The 25,751-nt window shown below is 36.2% G+C and overlaps 2 protein-coding genes across 3 annotated transcripts; one reads left to right on the top strand and one right to left on the bottom strand.

Moving 5' to 3' along the window:
* The first annotated feature begins 1,058 nt into the window (after positions 1–1,058).
* On the top strand, positions 1,059–15,904 carry smyd1b (SET and MYND domain containing 1b). 2 transcript variants are annotated; one of them, XM_082188897.1, is made up of 11 exons: positions 1,059–1,193; positions 1,278–1,573; positions 6,268–6,444; positions 7,532–7,745; positions 8,464–8,594; positions 9,743–9,781; positions 11,193–11,388; positions 12,216–12,308; positions 12,397–12,560; positions 13,468–13,636; positions 14,711–15,904. In XM_082188897.1, the coding sequence occupies exons 2-11, from the start codon at positions 1,452–1,454 to the stop codon at positions 14,867–14,869; spliced, it is 1,464 nt and encodes a 487-aa protein (XP_082045023.1). In that variant the 5' UTR covers positions 1,059–1,193; positions 1,278–1,451; the 3' UTR covers positions 14,870–15,904. The 2 variants fall into 2 exon arrangements, with proteins under 2 accessions (XP_082045023.1, XP_082045024.1); XM_082188898.1 differs by lacking the exon at positions 9,743–9,781.
* A 483-nt stretch (positions 15,905–16,387) lies between these two features.
* LOC309513194 (fatty acid binding protein 1-B.1) lies at positions 16,388–19,945 on the bottom strand. The gene is made up of 4 exons (XM_082188950.1): positions 19,864–19,945; positions 19,060–19,232; positions 16,619–16,711; positions 16,388–16,521 (listed from the first exon to the last, which is right to left on the bottom strand). The coding sequence occupies exons 1-4, from the start codon at positions 19,928–19,930 to the stop codon at positions 16,468–16,470; spliced, it is 387 nt and encodes a 128-aa protein (XP_082045076.1). The 5' UTR covers positions 19,931–19,945; the 3' UTR covers positions 16,388–16,467.
* Positions 19,946–25,751: the final 5,806 nt, after the last annotated feature.

Raw genomic sequence — 25,751 nt, 5'->3', positions numbered from 1 at the left:
TATATCCTGTGATCAAAGCTGAATTTTCAGCATCATTACTCCAGTCTTCAGTGTCACATGATCCTTCACAAATCACTCTAATATGATGATCTGATGCTCAAGAAACATTTATGATTATTTTCAATGTTCATATTTTTGTGGAAACTGAGATACATTTTATTTTTCAGGATTCTTTGATGAATAGAAAGTTGAAAAGAACAGCGTTTGTTTGATATAGGATCTTTTGTAACATTATAAATGTCACTTTTGATCAATTTAATGCGTCGTTTATGAATAAAAGTATTAATTCCTTTAAAGAAAGCTACTAACAATGTAAGTCGCTTTGGACAAACGCTTTTGGCAAATGCATAAATGTAAATATGATTGAATTAGACTGTCATTTTGGAGACAAATAAAAACTGTGCCTCGTTATTATTCTTCTTCTTTTAATTTGACCTTTTAATGTATGAGCAGATTAATGAAGTTCTCATCACTCGTCTTTAAAAGCAACCCATGATGCACCTCGAGAAGTGTTATATTAGTATTATTTATATACTATTATATTTAGCAATATTTTGAATACTTTTTTTTACACTTTCCATTTTAGTTAAATTTTTTGTAATTTTCTGTTTTTATTTAGTTTTGTATATTTAATTGTATTTCATTTAACATTTTTTAATTTGAATGATCATCAGATATATATATATATATATATATATATATTCGAATAAAAAAGTAAAATATAAATATTATATTAAAAAAATATATAATATTATTATTATTATTATTAATATAAAAAAATTTTTTTTTTTAAAGAAGCTCAAATATAAGAGTGTGTCACATGATCACGGCCTCATTCCCAGACTTCCATATGTGCCATTTCAGAGTTTTCCTCACTATTATTATTCCATTCTGTTAGTCCGACATATGGCCAGTTTTGAGTAGATATGTCAGACGTTCTACTTAAGGTCAGATCAGATAGAAATATGCCTTTACAGTAACAACTGCATGTTTTGTGAATGCATTGAACTGACTCTTCTTGAATGGAACAATCCAGAATGTGTGTGAAGGATCCAGAGTGTGTGTGTGTGGGGGAAGGAAGGTGCTGGAAGGTCCAGGTGGCGGCAGCTGTCTCTTGACTGGCGGCTCCAACTGAAGGACAGAAATATCCCGAACGAGGCTCTCCCGCCGAGGGAAATGCATGCATGTGAAAAGTGTGCAAAAGTTTGCAACCTCAAACGGCATTAAACCTCATCCAGCTGTGATTGTTGCATCACCTGTTCCTGCTCTTTCCACAGACCTCTGGGAACCCTGCCCCGGATCGTCCCGTGTGACGACACACACACCTTCTCGAAACACCCCCTACTGAACCCCAACATGGTACAGCTGGAGCCCTCGGCTATTTTAGTATTTTAGTGAGTGCTAGAGGAATCCCAGACGCCAGATCGAAGCTGACGGGCTTTAGTGAAGACATGGAGTTTGTGGAAGTGTTCGACTCCCCGGGGAAAGGCAGGGGCCTTCGGGCCACCAAAGAACTTTGGGCTGGAGACGTTCTGTTCGCTGAAGCCCCTTTGGCATCTGTGGTTTTGGACAGGTAAGAGCCTGATCGACCAGCGAGACCTGATGTGGAGGAGGAGGAAAATGGCTTCTCAAAATTGATGTTCTTCCTCATTTCATCCACATCCACATTTACTGGAGAAGCAATATGACTGAAGATATTAAGTCTGAAAAATGAAGTGAGTTTGTGTTAAAACAAGAACAAATATCTGACAATGGAGTCGGAAAAATAAACTTAATTCAAAGTGAGAACTTTTCTGACCCCATATTAAGCATAAAGTCACGTTATTTTATCTTAATATCTTCCGTCATTTTGCTTCTTCTCCAGTAAATGTGTCTTGATTTATGAATGTTTAGATGCTTGTGCTGGAGAACGAGACAGAAACACTGAGGAAGAACATCATGTTTGAAGAGTAAAGTTACACTTTTGATTATTATATTGTGTGTTTAACTGAAATAAAGTGAATTATAAAAATGTATTTTATCTCAGCTAGTCGCCAAAGTGACATTTCTTCATTTAAACTTGATGTCCTAAAATAATTAAAACTGAAATAAAATGAATAAAAACTATATTTAAAAAGAACAAAAACTTACAACAAAATGAGTAAAACTTTAACTAAAATTCTAATGAAAACCAAATAATATAAACATAAAAATTCAGGTTGTAAGATTATTGAAGTATGCTTACAAGAAAAAACAATTTATACAGTACGCTCGTAGTGATGATTGACAGGACTGAATGTTTAGGCTCCTTCCGACCTACGCTTTGAACTTTTAATTCAATGTTACTTGCCGTTTCTTTGTAACCATTTATGAAATTTTGTCGTAATCTCGCAATTCTGACTTTATATCTCACAATTCTGACTTTATATCTCACAATTCTGACTTTATATCTCACAATTCTGACTTTATATCTCACAATTCTGACTTTATATTTCGCAATTCTGACTTTATATCTCACAATTCTGACTTTATATCTCACAATTCTGACTTTATATCTCACAATTCTGACTTTATATCTCACAATTCTGACTTTATATCTCGCAATTCTGACTTTATATCTCACAATTCTGACTTTATATCACGCAATTCTGACTTTATATCTCGCAATTCTGACTTTATATCTCGCAATTCTGACTTTATATCACGCAATTCTGACTTTATATCTCGCAATTCTGACTTTATATCTTGCAATTCTGACTTTATATCTCGCAATTCTGACTTTATATCTCACAATTCTGACTTTATATCTCACAATTATGACTTTATATCTCACAATTATGACTTTATATCACGCAATTCTGACTTTATATCTCGCAATTCTGACTTTATATCTTACAATTCTGACTTTATATCTCACAATTCTGACTTTATATCTCACAATTCTGACTTTATATCTCAATTCTGACTTTATATCTCACAATTCTGACTTTATATCACGCAATTCTGACTTTATATCTCGCAATTCTGACTTTATATCTCGCAATTCTGACTTTATATCTCGCAATTCTGACTTTATATCACGCAATTCTGACTTTATATCTCGCAATTCTGACTTTATATCTTGCAATTCTGACTTTATATCTCACAATTCTGACTTTATATCTCACAATTATGACTTTATATCTCACAATTATGACTTTATATCACGCAATTCTGACTTTATATCTCGCAATTCTGACTTTATATCTCACAATTCTGACTTTATATCTCACAATTCTGACTTTATATCTCACAATTCTGACTTTATATCACGCAATTCTAACTTTATATCACGCAATTCTGACTTTATATCTCGCAATTCTGACTTTATATCACGCAATTCTGACTTTATATCACGCAATTCTGACTTTATATCACGCAATTCTGACTTTATATCACGCAATTCTGACTTTATATCTCACAATTCTGACTTTATATCTCAATTCTGACTTTATATCTCACAATTCTGACTTTATATCTCAATTCTGACTTTATATCTCGCAATTCTGACTTTATATCTCACAATTCTGACTTTATATCTTGCAATTCTGACTTTATATCTCACAATTCTGACTTTATATCTCGCAATTCTGACTTTATATCTCGCAATTCTGACTTTATATCTCACAATTCTGACTTTATATCTTGCAATTCTGACTTTATATCTCACAATTCTGACTTTATATCTCACAATTCTGACTTTATATCTCGCAATTCTGACTTTATATCTCACAATTCTGACTTTATATCTTGCAATTCTGACTTTATATCACACAATTCTGACTTTATATCACGCAATTCTGACTTTATATCTCACAATTCTGACTTTATATCTCACAATTCTGACTTTATATCTCGCAATTCTAACTTTATATCTCGCAATTCTGACTTTATATCTCGCAATTCTAACTTTATATCTCGCAATTCTGACTTTATATCTCACAATTCTGACTTTATATCTCGCAATTCTGACTTTATATCTCACAATTCTGACTTTATATCTCGCAATTCTAACTTTATATCTCGCAATTCTGACTTTATATCTCACAATTCTGACTTTATATCTCACAATTCTGACTTTATATCTCGCAATTCTGACTTTATATCTCGCAATTCTGACTTTATATCTCACAATTCTGACTTTATATCTCGCAATTCTGACTTTATATCTCGCAATTCTGACTTTATATCTCACAATTCTGACTTTATATCTCACAATTCTGACTTTATATCTCGCAATTCTGACTTTATATCTCACAATTCTGACTTTATATCTCGCAATTCTGACTTTATATCACGCAATTCTGACTTTATATCTCACAATTCTGACTTTATATCTCGCAATTCTGACTTTATATCACGCAATTCTGACTTTATATCTCACAATTCTGACTTTATATCTCACAATTCTGACTTTATATCTCACAATTATGACTTTATATCACGCAATTCTGACTTTATATCTCACAATTCTGACTTTATATCTCAATTCTGACTTTATATCTCACAATTCTGACTTTATATCTCAATTCTGACTTTATATCTCGCAATTCTGACTTTATATCTCACAATTCTGACTTTATATCTCACAATTCTGACTTTATATCTCGCAATTCTGACTTTATATCTCACAATTCTGACTTTATATCTCGCAATTCTGACTTTATATCTCGTAATTCTGACTTTATATCTCACAATTCTGACTTTATATCTCGCAATTCTGACTTTATATCACGCAATTCTGAATTTATATCTCGCAATTCTGACTTTATATCTCACAATTCTGACTTTATATCTCGCAATTCTGACTTTATATCACGCAATTCTGACTTTATATCTCACAATTCTGACTTTATATCTCACAATTATGACTTTATATCACGCAATTCTGACTTTATATCTCGCAATTCTGACTTTATATCTCGCAATTCTGACTTTATATCTCACAATTCTGACTTTATATCACGCAATTCTGACTTTATATCACGCAATTCTGACTTTATATCACACAATTCTGACTTTATATCTCGCAATTCTGACTTTATATCACGCAATTCTGACTTTATATCACGCAATTCTGACTTTATATCTCACAATTCTGACTTTATATCACGCAATTCTGACTTTATATCTCACAATTCTGACTTTATATCTCACAATTATGACTTTATATCACGCAATTCTGACTTTATATCTCGCAATTATGAGATAAAAAGCAATTACCTTTTTTGTTTTTTATTCTGTGGCGGAAACAAGCTTCCATACAGCAGATTTTTATTACTAAAAACTATAATTGTACACTCTTAGAAAATAAAGGGATTCTATATAGAATGATTGCATAACGCTTTCATGTTAAACTGGTTATTTTTAATTTTTTTTCTAGTGATAAATTATGTTTACTAATGACTTCATTAAATTAAATTAAATTAATAAAAAATAATGATAAATGATGTAACCCCTAAAAGCGCCTGACAGAACCTTTAAAGTTCCATATGTAACCTTTACACGTAAGAATGCATATCAGAGATTCTGCAGTAACACTGATTATGATTGAGCTTTAAATAGCAGGGGTGGATTGAGTCGTGGTGTCATATGCTGTTTATAGTCTATATTTAACCTGAAGTCCCGAAGAGAACTTGCGTGGCTTTTCCAGAGCCGAACTTGTCTTAAAATAACACACTGTAAAATCAAGATTAGAATCGAGCAATTTAGGATCAGAAGTGAAGAATCGTTATTTGCTCTCCATGAAGAATCAGTTTTCCAATCTGAACATGAGATATAAAAACTGGGTTTCATAAGATGATTCATCATGAATGAATAAGATGAGTGTGTCACCCGATACTCTGTGAGTAATGTAAGCTCAGATATATGTGATGTGTAGAGGAGAGCGGGGCACAACTGACACACTTTTTGACTTTCTCAGTTTGTGTAAAATCACTTGGGGTTCAGAGTATTAATTTTTCCCCACATTAATTTCACACGTCTAGTAAAATTATGTGGTTTTGTTACATTAATACAGTGTTTGCTTGTTTCTTGATATATCCCGAAAGAATGGAAGTGACAACATGCCCCATAGGTGGGGTACATCATAACATGACCATATGACAGATTAAAGTGTTATCTGATCTACTAAAAAAATATACAAGAAAAACAAGTGTGTTACAGCTGCTTCATCTGTAGATGTGTTTGTATCTGAGATTGAAGTGTGTGGAGTGTGTGAGAGATCTAACGAAGCGTTCTCTGTTCCAGTCTGGTGTCCAATGTGTGTCACGGGTGTTTCCGGCGTCAGGAGAAGCTCCAGCGCTGCGGTCAGTGCCGCTTTGCTCAATACTGTGACAGAACGTGCCAGCGAGCATCCTGGGAAGGACACAAACTCGAGTGCGCTGCCATCAAGAGCTACGGAAAAGCACCCAATGAAAACATCCGGTATGAGCCGTAATGAGCCGTGTTTTAGGCCTCATGATTCCCTCTGGTCATTTTGAACGACATTTTTTTTTTTTTTTTGACTGTTCATCAAGACCCCTAAACTTTTGTCACACTTGAACCACAAATACACAAAAAAAATGTATGGATTCGAGGAGTTTTGGGGTTGAAATTTAAAAAAGTAACAAATCCTTCCGTCGCGGGTCATTTTGACCCCATTAGGAATGCGAGGAATGCTTCAGTACACATAGAAAAACCTAAAAATGCTCAAAATTCAAACTAAAAATGATAAAACTGTACCAAAAAATTATTTTATAATGTCTACATGTGTATCTGAATGCATACTGAAGAGAAACTGACTTTAGGACCCAGAGGAACAGCTCATTTACTCCATATAGAGATATAAGGCCATATAGAGTCATGAAATATCTTCTTATATTATTATTTTCCACAAAAGGTCGGCAAAGACACACAATGTAAGATATTTAAAGCTGAATTAAAAGGGTTATGCATGAAATTGTGAGTTATTTTGAATTTAAGCTGAAAGAATGTGAGGAATGTGCTTAAAATATGATTCATTTATTATTTATTGATCAAATCTTTAACCATTTAAAGGTAAATAAAATAAATTGCATTAACACCCCTTACCTGTCAGGGATCACTGGTGATCCTGGATTATTTTAGTTCAAAATATGTTTGAGCTTATATATCTCAATATTAATAACAGTCTGGTTAATTTTGAGTCTTGAACTATAAACTCTCAAGGGTTGGCTTTCTAAATGTATGTGTGTTATGTTTCTATTCAGAATTACTTATGAGCAGTAACCTTTTTATTTTGGGCATTTCATGTACCGGTATGCAGCACTTGCCAAAATTGGGGGTGATGAGGAAGGGGTTAAAAAGTTGAAAAAAATAAGTATGATTTTAGGGCTTCGGGTCATTTTGACCCACGAGGGAGAGATGTGTTACGAAGTGCGAGGGAAGGATGAGGTTTGGGAATGTTTAGACACGCTCCCTAGTGTTCTGCACGTAAGCGTTCACGCTCATATGTGACAGAAATGATGGAAAAATCTGATGTTCTGTGTTTTAGTCTCGCCGCTCACATCATCTGGCGTGTCGATAAGGAGGGAATGGTGGTCTCGGACACGCAGATGACGACCCTGGACGAACTGGAAAACCACATCTGTGACATGAACGAGGACGACCTGAAGGACTTCAAAGTCGATATCCACAATTTCCTCGACTTCTGGCCTCGCGGGAGCAAACAGCACACGGTGGACAGCATCTCACACATCCTCGGAGTGGTACGTCAACTTCCAATCATCCGTTTAGGGGCTCAGGAAGAGCATGTGCTTCAATTTTCAGAATTTCAGAAAATTATTTTTATTCCTGTGATCAAAGCTGAATTTTCAGCATCATTACTCCAGTCTTTAGTGTCACATGATCCTTCACAAATCATTCTAATATGATGATTTGATGCTCAAGAAACATTTCTCATTATTATCAATGTTGAAAACAGTTCATATGTTTGTTTGTGGAAACCATCATACATTTTATTTTTCAGGATTCTTGACGATTCTTGATAAATGTCTTTACTGTCATTTTTGATCAATTAAAGGCTTCCTTGATGACTAAAATTATTAATTTCTCTTTTTTTTTTAACTAATCTTACATATCCTAAACGTTTGAATGGCAGTGTATCATATTTTCCACAAAATATGAACTGTTTTCAGCATTGATAATAATTTGTCTTGAGCATCAAATCCTCATATTAGAATGATTTGTGAAGGATCATGTGACACTGAAGACTGGAGTAATGATGCTGAAAATTCAGCTTTGATCACAGGATATAAATTACACTTTACTATATATTCACATAGAAAACATATATTTTAAATTGCAATAATATATAAAAAATTTTAACATCATTTGTGACATCATTTGAAATCATAATCGTTCCAAACGTGTGACGGTCGTGTGCATGTGACATGCGGTGACTCTTCTTTCCTTCCCGTCTGCCAGATTAACTGTAATGGGTTCATGGTGAGCGATCAGAGAGGTTTGCAGGCGGTTGGCGTTGGTTTGTTTCCTAACCTGTGTCTGGTGAACCACGACTGCTGGCCCAACTGCACCGTCATCCTCAACAACGGCAAGTAAGTTGAAGCGCTGGTCTTCAGATCCTCAGTTGGAGCGTGAGAGCGAACAGGTGAAAGTAACTTGTGGGCGAGGAATGAGAGAGAAAGATGGCTGGAGGAACTGAGAGTTTGAACTGAAAGAGTTGGGAAGGGAATAACTGGAATAACCCGCTCATGTGATTCAGGGTTTCCGTGAAATGTGCATTAACACAAATACTGTGGCCTGTGTGTGCGATGCTGGATATGCACATGCATCCTTTCAACTCATGATGTTCATGATAAGACTCTCTCATTGAACAAGATTCACAGAGAATGTTATGGAAGCTTGTTCCCGCCACAGAATAAAACATTTTAAAAGTTAATTGCGACTTTTTATCTCACAATTGCGAGTTTACATCTCGAAATTCTGTCTTTATTTCTCAGAATTGCGAGTTATAAAGTCAGAATTGCGAGATATAAAGTCAGAATTGCGAGATATAAAGTCAGAATTGCGAGTTATAAAGTCAGAATTGCGAGATATAAAGTCAGAATTGCGAGATATAAAATCAGAATTGCGAGATATAAAGTCAGAATTGCGAGATATAAAGTCAGAATTGCGAGACATAAAGTCAGAGTTGCGAGTTATAAAGTCAGAATTGCGAGATATAAAGTCAGAATTGCGAGATATAAAGTCAGAATTGCGAGATATAAAGTCAGAATTGCGAGTTATAAAGTCAGAATTGCGAGATATAAAGTCAGAATTGCGAGATATAAAGTAATTCTTTATAATTCTTTATAAAGTAATTATAATTCTGACTATAATTCTGCGAGATATAGTCAGAATTGTGTTATACGGTCAGAATTGCGAGATACAGTATAAAGTCAGAATTGCGAGATATCTCAGAATTCTGACTTTATAATTCGCATTTGTGACTTTCTATCACCAAATCACCTTTTTTATTTTTCAGTCTGTGGCTCAAACAAGCATACATAGAATGTCCAAATAAAGCTGTGTACTTTTAATTTGAAGTACACTAGCGTTCCTCTCGCACACCTCGGCCTCCAGACGTATATGTGCATAACTGTAGTCTTGCCTCTTTTTTTTTACGTCAGAACAACAGCAGAATTAGATTGATAACAGTCTCCTGAGTTCAGTAAGTCCAGCTGCTTCTTGCTTTGTGTTTCAGTCAGTCGGCTGTCGATACTATGTATCATTCTCAGAAGAGGTGGGTCTGTTCAACCGTTCCTCTTTTCATCAGATCTTCTTCTTTCTATCATCACATCCATCTCTTCAAATAATCAACTACCCAAACACAGCCAAACGAAACATGACGGAGACACTGAGAACAGCTTTAATCATGAGAGTTTGCTTGTACTGCCGACCCAGCTGACACAATATTTTTAATAACGTTCCAGTTAAGTTATTATAATGTTCTCTGAACGTCCAGGTTTTAAAGTCCCCTGTAGTCAATCATTTTATCCCTTAAAACTCATCTTTAATCACCAAAATTACATATTTAATTTTTTTTCCTTAAAATATCTTGAATGTAACTCGACACCCTTGCCTTATTTAGTATACGCTGTTCTATGAATATGCAAATTCACCCCGCCTCCACTCACTCACTCAGCTCAGAGATCCACTGGTTGACGATCACACGTTGATCTGATTGGTTACAAGGTAGTTTGTGACGTCAGAAACACCAGCGATTTCAAAGCGTGTGTTTGAGACTGTCTTTGGTTCACTGCAGTTTTAAGGAGGAAATACTCAGCAATGGTGTCGACTTATGAACTTACACATGGTTTGTCTTAAAGCAGATTAAAAACACCACATAGACACATAAACAACATTAAAAGCTGGATTTACACCACAGGGGGACTTTAAATAAGTTATTCCTTGTTAACTGAACATTCCATTTTGTAACATTGTAACATTTCCATTCCAAGTAGTAACATTTAAAAATGTTACAATGTGTGCCAACGTTCCGAGAACAGAAAACAACGAACAAACATTCTATTCATTTTACTGGGAGAACATTTGTTCATAATCTGGATTAAACCCCAAATCAAATACTGATATTTATAAAAAAAACAGATGCGATAGATGGGATAGTTAAAAATTCTGTTATCATTTACTAATGCTCATGTTCGTTTTCATGTTTCATTGTGTTTTCTTTGGCGTTCTGCTGAAGAAAGAAAGAAAGTTGTAACGACGCGAGAGTCAAATGATGACAGAATTGAAGAGTTCGACAGTAAGGCGAGAGCTGATGACGGGTGGTTGGTCCGTTTGTTGTCACTTCTAACCTCTTTCACATCTAATAACACTCTCTTCCAGTCTTGACAGCTGCCACAACTAATTACCACTTTGATATGCAAATATAAGTGGGTTTACGACATCCTGAACATTTGTCTGTGTGTGTCACTGTGTTTCTGTCTGCTGTCAGATCAAGTTAAGATGTTGTATATGATCACAATCTGGGTCTATATACAAAACTCGTCTAGTTAGCAAAGAGTGTTTGGTTGTGTGCGCTTGCTTGATCTGGAGGGCCTGTGAACGCAGGAACGGGTTCGTGATGCTGAAGTGTGTGTGCTCTGATTCGAGCTTGTGTGTGTGTGTGTGTGTGTGTGTGTGTGTCACAGAATCGAGCTGCGGGCGCTGGGGAAGATCAGTCCCGGGGAAGAAGTGACCGTGTCGTATGTGGACTATCTGAACCTGTCTGAAGACCGCAAGCGTTTGCTGAAACAGCAGTATTACTTCGACTGCACATGTGAACACTGCACCAACAAAACCAAAGATGACCTGAAGATGGCCGGAGCCGAGGTGGAGGGAGAGAAGGTGATGTTACTCACAGATCTAACATTAATCAATCAATCAATCAATCAATCAATCAATCAATGAATGAACGGATGAATGAATGAATGAATGAATGAATGAATGAATGAATGAACGAACAAACGCATGAATGAATGAATGAACACATGAATGAATGAATGAATGAATGAATGAATGAACGAACGAACGAACACATGAATGAATGAATGAACGAACGAACGAATGAACGCTTGAATGAACGAACAAACGCTTGAATGAACGAACAAACGCATGAATGAATGAATGATTGAATGAATGAGAAGACAGGAGACACACAGCATGTCTCCAGCTCTATCTGAGTCCCGTGGCTCTGCAGAGATTAGTGCTGTTATATATATATCAGTCCTTCAGTGAAAGATAAGGAATAGAATTCCAGTCTGGAGCTCGTGTTACTGACCCTCAGAACACAGAGGAGGATTATGAGGCCGATCATCTAAATCAGGGTTAAGATGAAAACCCTTGTGAAAGAAAATGAGAGAAAAACATTAATACAAAAAAATAAAAAGAAAGTACGGTAAATATTTAAAAATAGTTTAAATATATAATTCAATAAAAATATGTATTTTATTTATAAAAATAAATTAAAAGTAGATTCAAATATATAAAAAAGAAATAACTAAGATTAAAATCAATAAATGTATAAATAATTTAATAAAAATTTGACCAAAAATAAATAAAAAGTAGATTAAAATGTATAAAAAATAACCAAATAATACAAATAAAATCAATAATTAAAAATAATTAAATTAGGCTAATAGAGGTAAAACATGATATTTGATGTTCTGCTCCAGGTACCAGAAGAAAAGGTGAAAGAAATCACGGAATACAGCCGGAAGATGCTGGAGAAGATGGAGAAGGCCCGGTTAGATGCAAACTACAACGAGGTAAAGATGAGTCTCCATACGGACGAGTGCATGCAGCTGCAGGTGTGTAACGTAACACGAGTGTGTGTGTGTGTGTGTGTGTGCGCAGGTGGTGAAGATCTGCCGTGAGTGTGTGGAGAAGCAGAAGGACGTGCTGGCCGACACACACATCTATCAGCTGCGCATGTGGTGCACGCTCAGCGAAGTGCTCTCATACCTGCAGTTCTTCGACGAGGCGTCTACGTATGCGCGCAAGATGGTGGAGGGATACCTGTGAGTGTGTGTGTGTGTGTGAGGCTTTCATGCAATCATGCTCAATTAAAGGAAGATTTTCTTCATGTTCATTGTTCTTAAGTGTGTGTGTGTGATGTTGCTGTTTGATCATGAAGAAGCTCCAGTTCTTCTCTATATCAGTGTCAGTGTTCCTGAACTCCTGAAACGCCTCCATTAGTCTTGAGTTTCTTCCAGGAACGAACACGTCACAATATTCCTCATTTAAATAATTCATACGCAGAATAAAGGGGCGGGGCCTGGGTGAGTTAGTTAGTAGTTTGTTAAACTAGTGGTTATGGTAAAAGGGGCGGGATATTCCCAAACACACTCGAAGCGCTCGACCAATCACAACACATTGATCCAGCCGACCAATCAGAGCACAGTGTGCTTTTCAGAGGGAGGGGCTTCATAGAGACAGGAACCAATCAGGGGTGTGTTTCCCGAAAGCATCGTTAGCCAACTATGGATTTAAACGTCGTTGTTGAAGAGTGCGCATGTGTGAACGAGCTCTAGAGCGTAAGAACGAGCCTATGATTGAATCTGGAAATAAAGCAAAATAACTTAGAAAAATTAGAAAAATTCCTCAGATGCATGTCCGTAATTTATAGCACAACATCTCGCATTAATTCAATCTCAAACAGATTCATTAAAAGTATTTATTACTCCAACACCCGCGTGACATCATTAACCAACGTGTTTGAACGACCAATTTGCGACAATACAGTTTCGGGAAACAGTCGTGACTAGCACTATAGTAGTGAAGCAGCGAGTTACAGCGTTATACGAGAAACACACCAGAGCGTTACTGACAGACTGGGAAGAGAGGAGCCACAACACTGGTTAAGGGTAATAACATCAAGACTTAAGCCCTAATATGTCGTCTTTATATGTTTGTGTATTGAAACAGAAAACTGTACCATCCCAACAACGCTCAGCTGGGAATGGCTACGATGCGTGCCGGCGTGACGCACTGGCAGGCGGGGCTTATCGAGGTCGGTCACGGCATGATCTGCAAAGCCTACGCCATCTTAATGATCACACACGGCCCCATGCACCCCATCACCAAAGACCTGGAGGTAAAGCTCGGACTAACCCCAGTTACAGTGAGCCTTCACACACATACAGTCAAACCAGAATGTGTTCAAGCATAAAAGCATAAATGTAAATATTCAGACACCTTCAACATTATCACAGTTTATTCGCTAAGTGTGTAACAATACTGTCATCTCACGATACGATATTATTGCGATACTCCAAGACGTATGATAAAAGGTTAACAAAAAATGCTGAAAATACAGAATTATTTTATGTAAATACAGAATATGCTTGTACTCTGTCCCTCACTAGATATATTTAACATAATAAAGGCCACTTTTACTGGTAACATCAGACATTTGGCATTATCAGGACCCACAAATATTCCCCCAAATATACATTATATTCAACATCATATATAACAGTTTAATGTAGTACTGACACTAAAACTCTGAAAACTTGATTTTGTTTCTCACACAGTAATTTTTATTTTGGGTGATCTATCCACGATACGTTTTGATGCATTTTTTGTATTGCGATATATTGTGACACGATATATTGTTACACCCCTATTATTCACTTTAGTTTAGAAAATGGTAATAAAATATGAGCAGAACTCAGTTGATATTTGACTGGTTTTGTCCGTCCTTCTGTTAGACTGTCTCACACATGAATTATGTTGAATATCTGTCAGCTGTTAAATTTAACTACACAATTAGATAATACCAGTTTAGCTCAACCAATCACCAAGCAATGCTTCATTTTGTTCAGTCTGTGTGTAAAAAGAGCATTAGCAATTAAAGACAAAACACTTCAGCAACACATGATCAGCTCAAAGTGTCCCAATCATTTTTGGTCCCAAATGTTTGGGTTTGGGTTTACTTTATTATGCTCTCCTCACTTACATAGATGAACTATAGTGTCCTGATCACACTAGTGAAAAAATATCAAAAATCACATCTGGTGTCTGAATAATGTTTGGTTTGACTGTATATGAAGGTTCTGTCATCATTTACTCTCCCTCATGTCGTTCCAAACATGCTATTTTATCATCATTGACACTGAGTTGGTGTAATTCACTGTAGTGTTTGAAAGTGTTGCTCTCTTCCCATCAGGCCATGCGCATTCAGACGGAGATGGAGCTGCGCATGTTCAAGCAGAACGAGTACGTGTATCACTCCATGCGTGAGGCGGCGCTGCAGAACCAGCCCATGAAGATGATGTCAGAACCGGCAGCCAACGAGAGCATCAAGAACCTGTTCCGCAGGAAGTGACATCACAGTCCACTGAGACACACACGCTCAGGTCAACGTTAGACTCACGTTTTATATTTATGCATTCAGACAAAAACCAAAGCATCAAATAGACAAAAATATTAGGGATGCACGATATATCGGTATCGGCCGATATATGTTCATTTTTTATGTTATCATTATCGGCCCAGTAATAAAATTTGGCCGATATATTAAAGCCGATAAATAATGTATTATTTCCTTCAGCTGAGACTCTTCAGATGTTCACTGTTCAACATGATGATTATGAATTGCTTGAAATATGATTGGAATCACTTCAAAAAAGGAAAATACAGTGAACATGTGTCATATTGGCTACATAAGATTATAATGAGAATATTATAATTGTGTACTTGGAACATGGATTTAAATGTGAGACTTTGTTTTTGTAATCAGTCTCTCAAAAATTATATAAAAATTTGGATTTAGGTTTATCGGCCGATATATCGGTTATCGGCTTTCAAATATAAATTATCGGTTATCGTTTTCTGCCAAATTTTTTATACCGGTGCATCCCTAAATAATATAAAGTGCACAGGCTTAGAACAAAGGTTCTATGTAGAACTTTAGGGTTCTTGACTCAATTATATGCCAAAAAAGGAGAAGTGTCTTAAATTATTGCATAATACTTTCATGTTTAATGGGTTATTTCATTTTTTTCTGGTGATAAAGTATGTTTACGAGCTGCTTAACTCATAAAATGTAATCAAAATATGAATTAAATTAAAACAAAATTAATTAATGACAGCTAAATCCATAAAATTATCCCTTTAAGGTTCTATGTAGAACCTCTTCTTCTAAGAGTGCAGGTTTATTAGATAACTAGATTAGGAATCATCTTCATCTTCACTGACTGGTATGTCCATCTGTACATGTAGAGATGTATGGTTTTCTAAACGATGACTGTGTGACGACTGTAACGGGTCGCATGGATTTTTTAGGCTGTTCTTTGTTTTTGAGTGTCATTTGGAATATTAAAGTTTTTTTGTAATTAAAGACTCGTCAGGTTTAAATGATGATGTTTGTGGTTTGACTTTCATTGTTCTCGTCCATAAAAGAGTTGAGACTCAAAATGTCGCTTTTTCACAGCTCAGTAATTATATGTTATACATATTATAGTTGGTTATACAGCAATAAATGGGTTTAACTCTAAGCCATAAAGACTGTAAAAGGCACACACACACACACACACACACACACACACACACACACACACACACACACACACACACACACACACACACACACACACTCACACTAGTTTACTAGCTAGTTGAGACAGAGGATTCAACATTTTAAACAAAAAGAAATTATAAATGCATAAAAAATCAATTTAAATGTGCCAAAAAGTAGATTTTGATAACGTCTAATATATCCACATGCAATACCTAATAAAAGCAAGTCATTCTGAAGTTAATTTCAGTAACTTGATCTCCTTTTCCTTTTTAAACACATGCACAACACCAACTCTTTCAAGGAATACAAATAAGGGCACGGATGTGATTTTGAGAACAGTTTAATAAAAAATAAAAAAACATGATATTTGTCTTTTCTCAGATCATGTGGAGGTCCGTGTGTGTTCAGGCCACACGCTTGCTGATCCTCTTGTAGACGAGGCTGCCGAGAGTCAGAGTCTGAAACACACACACACACACACACACACACACATCATACATGAGATCTGACCGTCACTGTGAGCTCGTTCCTGATGTTCATGATGATCTCACTCACGTTGACCAGTGTGTTTCCGTCCACCAGCTCCGTGACCGATGTGATTTTGTTCAGGACGACCTTCAGCTTGTTTCCCTCTTTATTCACAACAGCCTAGAGCACAAATGACATCATCAGCGACTGCTCACACACACTTCTGTTACACACACAACTGCTCACACACACTTCTGTTACACACACAACTGCTCACACACACTTCTGTTACACACACAACTGCTCACACACATTACTGTTACACACACAACTGCTCACACACATTACTGTTACACACACAACTGCTCACACACATTACTGTTACACAACTGCTCACACACACTTCTGTTACACACACAACTGCTCACACACACTTCTGTTACACACACAACTGCTCACACACACTTCTGTTACACACACTTCTGTTACACACACATTACTGTTACACACACAACTGCTCACACACATTACTGTTACACACACAACTGCTCACACACACTTCTGTTACACACACAACTGCTCACACACACTTCTGTTACACACACAACTGCTCACACACACTTCTGTTACACACACAACTGCTCACACACACTTCTGTTACACACACTTCTGTTACACACACACTTCTGTTACACACACAACTGCTCACACACATTACTGTTACACACACAACTGCTCACACACATTACTGTTACACACACAACTGCTCACACACATTACTGTTACACACACAACTGCTCACACACATTACTGTTACACACACAACTGCTCACACACATTACTGTTACACACACAACTGCTCACACACATTACTGTTACACACACAACTGCTCACACACACTTCTGTTACACACACAACTGCTCACACACATTACTGTTACACACACTTCTGTTACACACACACTTCTGTTACACACACTTCTGTTACACACACAACTGCTCACACACATTACTGTTACACACAACTGCTCACACACACTTCTGTTACACACACAACTGCTCACACACATTACTGTTACACACACTTCTGTTACACACACACTTCTGTTACACACACTTCTGTTACACACACAACTGCTCACACACACTTCTGTTACACACAACTGCTCACACACACTTCTGTTACACACACAACTGCTCACACACACTTCTGTTACACACACTTCTGTTACACACACAACTGCTCACACACACTTCTGTTACACACACTTCTGTTACACACACACTTCTGTTACACACACAACTGCTCACACACACTTCTGTTACACACAACTGCTCACACACACTTCTGTTACACACACAACTGCTCACACACACTTCTGTTACACACACTTCTGTTACACACACAACTGCTCACACACACTTCTGTTACACACACTTCTGTTACACACACACTTCTGTTACACACACAACTGCTCACACACACTTCTGTTACACACACAACTGCTCACACACATTTTCAAAACTTTGCCTCTTTTTTTTCCAAAACTTTACACACAAATCCAAGAATTGCACACAAAATGCAAAATGCCTCACATCTCTTGCACTGCATTCACAATATCACAAATATCACAAAAGCAAACATTTCGGTTACGTTTCAAACACCTTTGCCATAATATTATATTTTTGGATATATCATATTCACACAGTTATTCAAAACCTAAAGCTCTCATTTCACATACATTTCTGTACAAGATTGAAAGTAATTGGCAGAGAGATGTTGAAAAATTAACGGTAAACACGAAAGCAAGATTAAAACCAAACTATTTTTTTACTGTAAGCATTTGTGAGTGTGAATACAGTATTACACAGTCCAAACCTATAACTTGACCTTTGACCTATTTATAGATCTATTCTAAAGCCCTGATTGGTTGGTGTTCAGTAAAGCAATGAGTGTTTGCACATGTGAGGAGTGTGTGTGTGTGTGTGTGTGTGTGTGTGTGTGTGTGTGTGTGTGTGTGTGTGTGTGTGTGTGTGTGTGTGTGTGTGTGTGTGTGTGTGTGTGTGTGTGTGTGTGTGTGTGTGTGTGTGTGTGTGTGTGTGTGTGTGCGTGTGAGGAGTGTGTGTGTGAGTGAGTGTGTGTGAGGCTGTGATGAATTACTGTGGTGTTTTGATAGGTTGTGTTTGAAAAAGGAAATCAAGAGACTTCCGGATAGATTTGTGTGTGTTACATAGAGAACTGTGTGTTGTGGTTTGCAAAAAGAGTTTCATGAAATTGAAAACTGAGTCGAAGGCCGAGAAATAGTGTATGGTTTTGCAGATTTGTTCTGTGGTTCTGGTGTTCGAGTGTCAGGTTTCAGAAATTGTGTGACAAGAAAGGATTTTGTGTGTAAGCAGTTGAAAAAACCCGTAATGCACTTCCTTCCGCATCCCATCATGCACTCAGATCCATCCCATCATGCACTCAGATCCATCCCATCATGCACTCAGATCCATCCCATCATGCACTCTGATCCATCTCTCCGTACCTTGACTTTCTCTCCGGTCAGCGTCTCTATGTCGGCCTCCTGCCCGACGGTGAAGGAGTTGGTCAGAACTTTGGCTCCGGTCGTCACAGTCACTTTGAAATGATCTCCGTTCTGCTCGATCTCGGAGATGCTCTTGATGTCTTTGCCTTTCTCAATCAAATCATCGGGAAGACCTGAAGGACATTACCAGCGGACATTACATTTAGTCATTTAGCAGACGCTTTTGTCCAAAGCGAACTACAATTTAGGACTAAATTAAGCAAGTTATCGTGAAACATATGCGATGCCGTCAGTTCTTTCCGATCGAGCTAAAGTGTAAAAAAAAAAAAATTCTGCAGCAACTCATTTTATTTAAGTCAGTTTAATGCAATTTAAGTTGAAGTGACTTAAACACCGAAGTGACTTTTAAAAAAAAGTTGAAAATTGCTTAACTTATTTGTACATTGCTTTGACTCCTCAAAATAAGTTAAGCAATTTTCAACTTTTTAAAAAAGTTATTAAAGATTCAACAATTTTTTTAAGCCAGTTTAATGCAATTTAAGTTGAAGTGACTTAAACACCCAAGTTGATTGTATTTAAAAATGTAATTCACTTACATACAATCAACTTTGGTTGTTAAGTCACTTCAACTTAAATTACATTAAACTGACTTAAAAAAAAAAATGAGTTGAATCTTTAATAACTTTTTTAAAAAGTTGAAACTCATTTTGATGAGTCAAAGCAATGTAAAAACATACGTTGTCATAACTTATTGATCATCAGTGTTCATTTTGAATGCATTAAATTGCGTGATATTTGACTCACCGATGGCCTTCATGAACTCCACGAATCCCTCCTGACTCTCCAGCTGATATTTCCCACTGAACGACATGGTGACGAGTGGATAAAGAGTGACACCCGAGTGTGTGAAAGACGCTTTTATGTTGTCAAATATACACAGATTAATAATTATTAACCGGATAGGATGGTCCTGATTGGTCGATCACTGTGAAATCATGTCAGGTGAAATGTCATTCGGGGTAAAAGTTGTTCTGAGTGCAAAACAGTGCAGATCTATAATCTATAATCAGATCGTGGCCTTAACCTTTGCCCTCGCACTATGACATCATCACACCCTATCGGACGCAAGGGTCACACAGCTACAACATTTGGGATTAACTAAAACAGAAAAAAAGGATCAATTATTTGTATTTTTATTTATTTAATTTTATATTATATATTTAAATAAATAAATAAATACATAGTTATTTAAAGTACTAAACTGACAAAAACACAAAACAAACAATCATATATTCTAAATAAATTTTTTTTAAATAAACTTTTAGCTAAAATAAGTAAAGTACATTAGTAAAAACTATAATAGTATATAAAAGATCCTCACTGTATATTTTCTTTTGATTTTTCCTTTTACAAAAACACTTGACAGTAAGTTTTCATTTGTTATCTTTAGTTAAGATGAACTAACAATGAAAGAAACTTCAACTGCAATTATTAATCTTAGTTAAAAGTTGTATTTTTTAATGTAGTTAATGCACTAACATGCCTAAACAATAACACATTTTATTATTAACTTACATTTTACAAAGATTAATGAATGCTGTAAAAATATATTACTCAATGCATAATGTTAACAAATCATAATGTAAATATGAATATATGTATATTTCGAGTCAGAATATTAGATGCATGTGTAAGAAACTTTTAGCTGTTGCAATTTTATATATATTGTAATTTTTTATATAATGAAATATGACATAATTATAAATGATATCATGGCATGTTCACTTATAAATACACATTTGTATGTCAATGCATTCTTCAAATCATGAACCAGTCACAAGTCTATTAAAAATAAAGCATATTTCATTATAAGGTCTTGTGAGCAGAATTTGGACAAATAAAGAGCGTGTCTAAAGTGGTGGAAATGATCCGGAACTGCAGCACAGAAGAGCCTTTCAGCAGGAGAACAGGAACGTTTTTCACGGATCTTCAAGGACAAACCCTTCATGCAACATCAGAGGAAACACATGAAACACACACACACACACACACACACACACACACACATGCATCGTAACCTCGGTTTATGAGTGATTTCTGCACATCTATGTCTCATTATCCTCATAATAACCCGTCAGCATTCTCCTGACTCCTGAACTATGGACTGCATCTATCAGACCCTATTGATTATCAGTGTTTTATCAGGAACACACTGACGACTCTTCAAAGCTGGTGCAGATAAGAGAACGAACACAATAAACCCAGATTGAGTTTATCTGCTTTATCAGCACTAGATCAATATGATGTCAAGTTTAAAATATATAACGCTTCTGCCATTTCAAGTTGTGAAAATGCATTCATTAACGCTGCCTGAAACCAGCACGACCTTTGACCTTTACCTATGTTTGTAATAGGTGACATACTGAGGAATATTTACTATCTGTGTCCACAAATGTGCAACTCTCTCGAAATACGTCAGAATCAGTGTTATTTTAGGAGCTTAACTTTAATATACTTTTTATAGTTTTTATTAATATTTAGATTTTTGGTTTAGCAGTTTTGTTGTTTTTGTCAGTTTAAAAACTGTCTATATAGTTTTTATTTTAGTTTTAGATATTTTATCACAAATGAGGAATGTTGCTCTAATTAAATAAGTTTAAAATATATATATATTTTAATTTTATTTCAAGTATTCAAAATAGTTTTGAATGGTTTTCATTTTAATTGAAGTTAAAAGTGTTTTTTGTCATTTTTATTATTCTTGTTTTTTTAAATGCATATATAGTTTTATAGATTTTTATTTCAGTTTGAGTTATTTTAGTACTTATTTTAATGAAAATAAAGATGTTACCTTGTCAAGTAGAATAATAAAAAATGTATATATATATATAAAAAAAAAATATGAGTATGTTTTTAAAAAAAAATTTCTTTTTAGTTAATGATAATAACTCTGCTTGTAATGTGACCTGGAGCACGATGACCTTTGACCCTTACCAAAAATGTATATTTTTTAGTACTTCAAGTTAAATAAAACAAAAATAAGAAATGCTGTCTTGGCAACTAGCTGATATTTTATGTTAGTTCATGTTTATTTGATTTCAAACAAACCAAAATGGTTTTAGTTGTGGTTAACAATCATAACCCTGTTGCGAATAATTATAAGCTTAATTAAATGTTTAAAAAAATCAATATGATGTTAAGCAGCCAAACTGATTCAGGATGTATTTAACACTGATCTACAGTCATGAACACAGACACTCTATAATACAGAAAACAGAAGGTGATTGGGTAGAAAGTGATCTGATTTGCATAGAGGCGGAGCTCCGTCTGCTCCTGCTCTTCTCATTGGTGGGTTCCGCTGATCAGGGCGTTAAACACAACGGGTCGGCACTGCAACTCTCTGTTCAGAACCAGTGATAAGAAGAGTGTGAAATCATCACAATCACGTGTGTGAAAGACTCGCATTACTCAACATCGCTATCATAAACTCTAGTATCTGAGACGCTGTAAAACACTGCGAGATCTCAGTCTCCAGATCCAGATCCTGGGGCCCAAACACTGGCCCTCATTCCCCAGGACCGCATGCCATACACACACACACACACACGCACGCACGCACACACACACACACACACACACACACACACACACGCACGCACACGCACACACACACACACACACACACACACACACACACACACACACACACACACACACACACATGTGATGATCTGTCTGACGGATGAACTGGGGTCAGTGTGTGAAAGAGGAACACAGGAGGTCACTGGAGGGTAAAACTGCTCTTCTATCATTAGATCGAGTCTTTCTCGCACTTCTCAGCTTTGAGACGTCTGATTGGTCTAGAGCTTTACTGGTTTACAGTTTTTTCCAATTGCTAACACACAATTTTGCAAACTAGGCTGGTTTTATCAAAATACTGAACACAATTCTCACAACCACACACCCAAACTGCAAAATACCTCATATATCCTGCAGAATGAAGCACTGCAACCAAAACTACACACAGCATTATCAAGATCAAACTTCTGCAGGAAATGACACTTCATTCATATTAGCAGATTTAGTCTGACCGACGACACACACACACACACACACACACACACACACACACACACACACACACACACACACACACACACACACACACACACACACACACACACACACACACACACACACACACACACACACACTGATGGTGTAATGAAGAGCACTCGCATCTTCAGTGTGCTCTGCCATAATACTAAAATAGTTCAAATTGTAGAAATTTCTTCAGATTGTTCACATGCACAGTAATATTTGCAGAGACACACTCACGTTGAAACAATAATTTTTTTCTTTTTCACCAAACAAGTCAGTGCAACATATGACCAGCAGAAATATAAAGATTGAAGTGTTATAACAGTTAAGCATTGAGGTGTTTGGTCAGGTGACGCATGTATCGGCCAGATCACGGAGTGTCATTTTGAATGGCAGTGTTTTGAAAAGGCAATCATGTGACTTCATGTCAGATTGTGTGTGTTACGCAGAGAACTGTGTTCAGTGTCTTTAAAAAGTGCCATTTTGAATTGAAAAATTGTGTGTAAAGCAGAAAATGTGTTTAGACTTTTGGAGACTTGAGAAGAGGTTTTGCTCTGTGTGTGTCAGTGTTACAGTTTTTTACGATTGCTATGACAGATTTTTCAATACATTTAACAATTTTCCAAAACTCTTAACACAGTTAGCACTACATCTGTCTGTGTAAGCTATACTATTAACACATTTCTTGTTGCTTTAACACAAAATGCATACAATTAACACAAATTTAAAATGCTTGAACTTCTTTTACACACAAGCTCAAACAAGACCAAAACAATGGATTTTTACTGCCAAATTTACCAATGCTTTAACACTGTATGTCAGAACAGATAACACCATGTTCTAAACCTAACCTTACAGGCTAAAGTCAAGGTAAACAGCTGTTTATATTGTGAATTGAAACACAAATATATCCCCTGTATTTTATTCTATTCTTACTGAGAAACAGCTGATTGAATTATGGAAATAGAAGATGACTCTTTTTAAAAAAAAAAATATTTTTTAATTCTTCTGGTGCTTTTTCTGTTCGTATATTTTGTATTTTCACATTATTCCATTGCTAGTGAGAAACAGCTGATTGAAGTTATGCAAATATGGGACAATGTGGCATTCCACCATTCCCGTCACAGCCAGGTTTGACGCCCATCAGAGGATGATGTCCATTTTCCTTGCCCCTTACTTCCCTTTCCTCAACCCCATTGAGGAGTTTTCTCAGCCTGGAGATGAAAGGTTTTTGACCATAGTCCACAGGACCAAATGTCCCTCCTGTATGCAAAAGATGCTGTATACCAAGACATCACAGCTGAACACTGCCAGGATAAGGCATGCCAAAAGATTCTTCCCAAGATGCCTTGCCAGGGAAGATATCAGGTGTGATGTGGATGAGAACGTGGACAAATGCAGAAGACCGGGCAGATTAGAAGATGGCTTTTTCTGTTTGTATATTTTGTATTTTCACATACAGTAATACTGTAAATGGCAGCTATATGCATATTTTTGTTATCTTGCAGAAATGTCCTGTTGCAAATAAAGCTGTTACTGCAGCAATTCTGTCTCTGTCTTCTTTTTTTCATAAACCATACATTCTATAAAGCTACTCTAAGAAGGGTCATTTATTTTGTTGTATTGAATTTCTGCTGCTGCTGCAAAAAAAACAACAACAACAAAATGCATGCATTTACATTACAAACAAAACAAAAATGTAGAGAGACTTAAAAAAAAAAAAAAAAAAACTGCAGTGCAAAACACAATCTATGATCGGTACAATACAGTATACTGTCTGTTGTATAAGGGCAGAACTGACACATATAAAATAATGCAGTTTCTGTAATTTCAGCTGATGATAGTGTTTTTTTTGTCATTGTGTTATGATTGACTAAATGTTCCTGTTGGAAGAGAACATGTGTTAGTGCTTTGAATAATTATTTGATTTTGAAACATGTTTGCAGTGTTTTGTTAGACATAATGTATTGTGTTAGTGTATTATTGTATTTTGAAAATTAGTTTTGGAGTTTAGTTTACAATGTGTGATTTTGAGCATGAAATTAACCGTTTTGCCAATTGTGTGTTTTAGGTGTGTTGGTGCGTTAAGAGTTTAGGAAACTTGTTAAATGTATTGAAAAAACTGTCATAGCAATTGTAAAAAACTGTAATAACTGTGCTGTGTGTGTGTGTGTGTGTGTGTGTGTGTGTGTGTGTGTGTGTGTGTGTCAGTGTTAATAACTGTGCTGTGTGTGTGTGTGTGTGTGTGTGTGTGTGTGTCAGTGTTAATAACTGTGCTGTGTGTGTGTGTGTGTGTGTGTGTGTGTGTGTCAGTGTTAATAACTGTGCTGTGTGTGTGTGTGTGTCAGTGTTAATAACTGTGCTGTGTGTGTGTGTGTGTGTGTGTGTGTGTGTGTGTGTGTGTGTCAGTGTTAATAACTGTGCTGTGTGTGTGTGTGTGTGTGTGTGTCAGTGTTAATAACTGTGCTGTGTGTGTGTGTGTGTGTGTGTGTGTCAGTGTTAATAACTGTGCTGTGTGTGTGTGTGTGTGTGTGTGTGTGTGTGTGTGTGTGTGTGTGTGTGTGTCAGTGTTAATAACTGTGCTGTGTGTG

Source organism: Leuciscus leuciscus (genome assembly GCF_965113295.1).
Source record: "Leuciscus leuciscus genome assembly, chromosome: 13".
Classification (NCBI taxonomy): Eukaryota; Metazoa; Chordata; class Actinopteri; order Cypriniformes; family Leuciscidae; genus Leuciscus; species Leuciscus leuciscus.
This window is presented reverse-complemented; position numbering and strand designations above follow the sequence as displayed.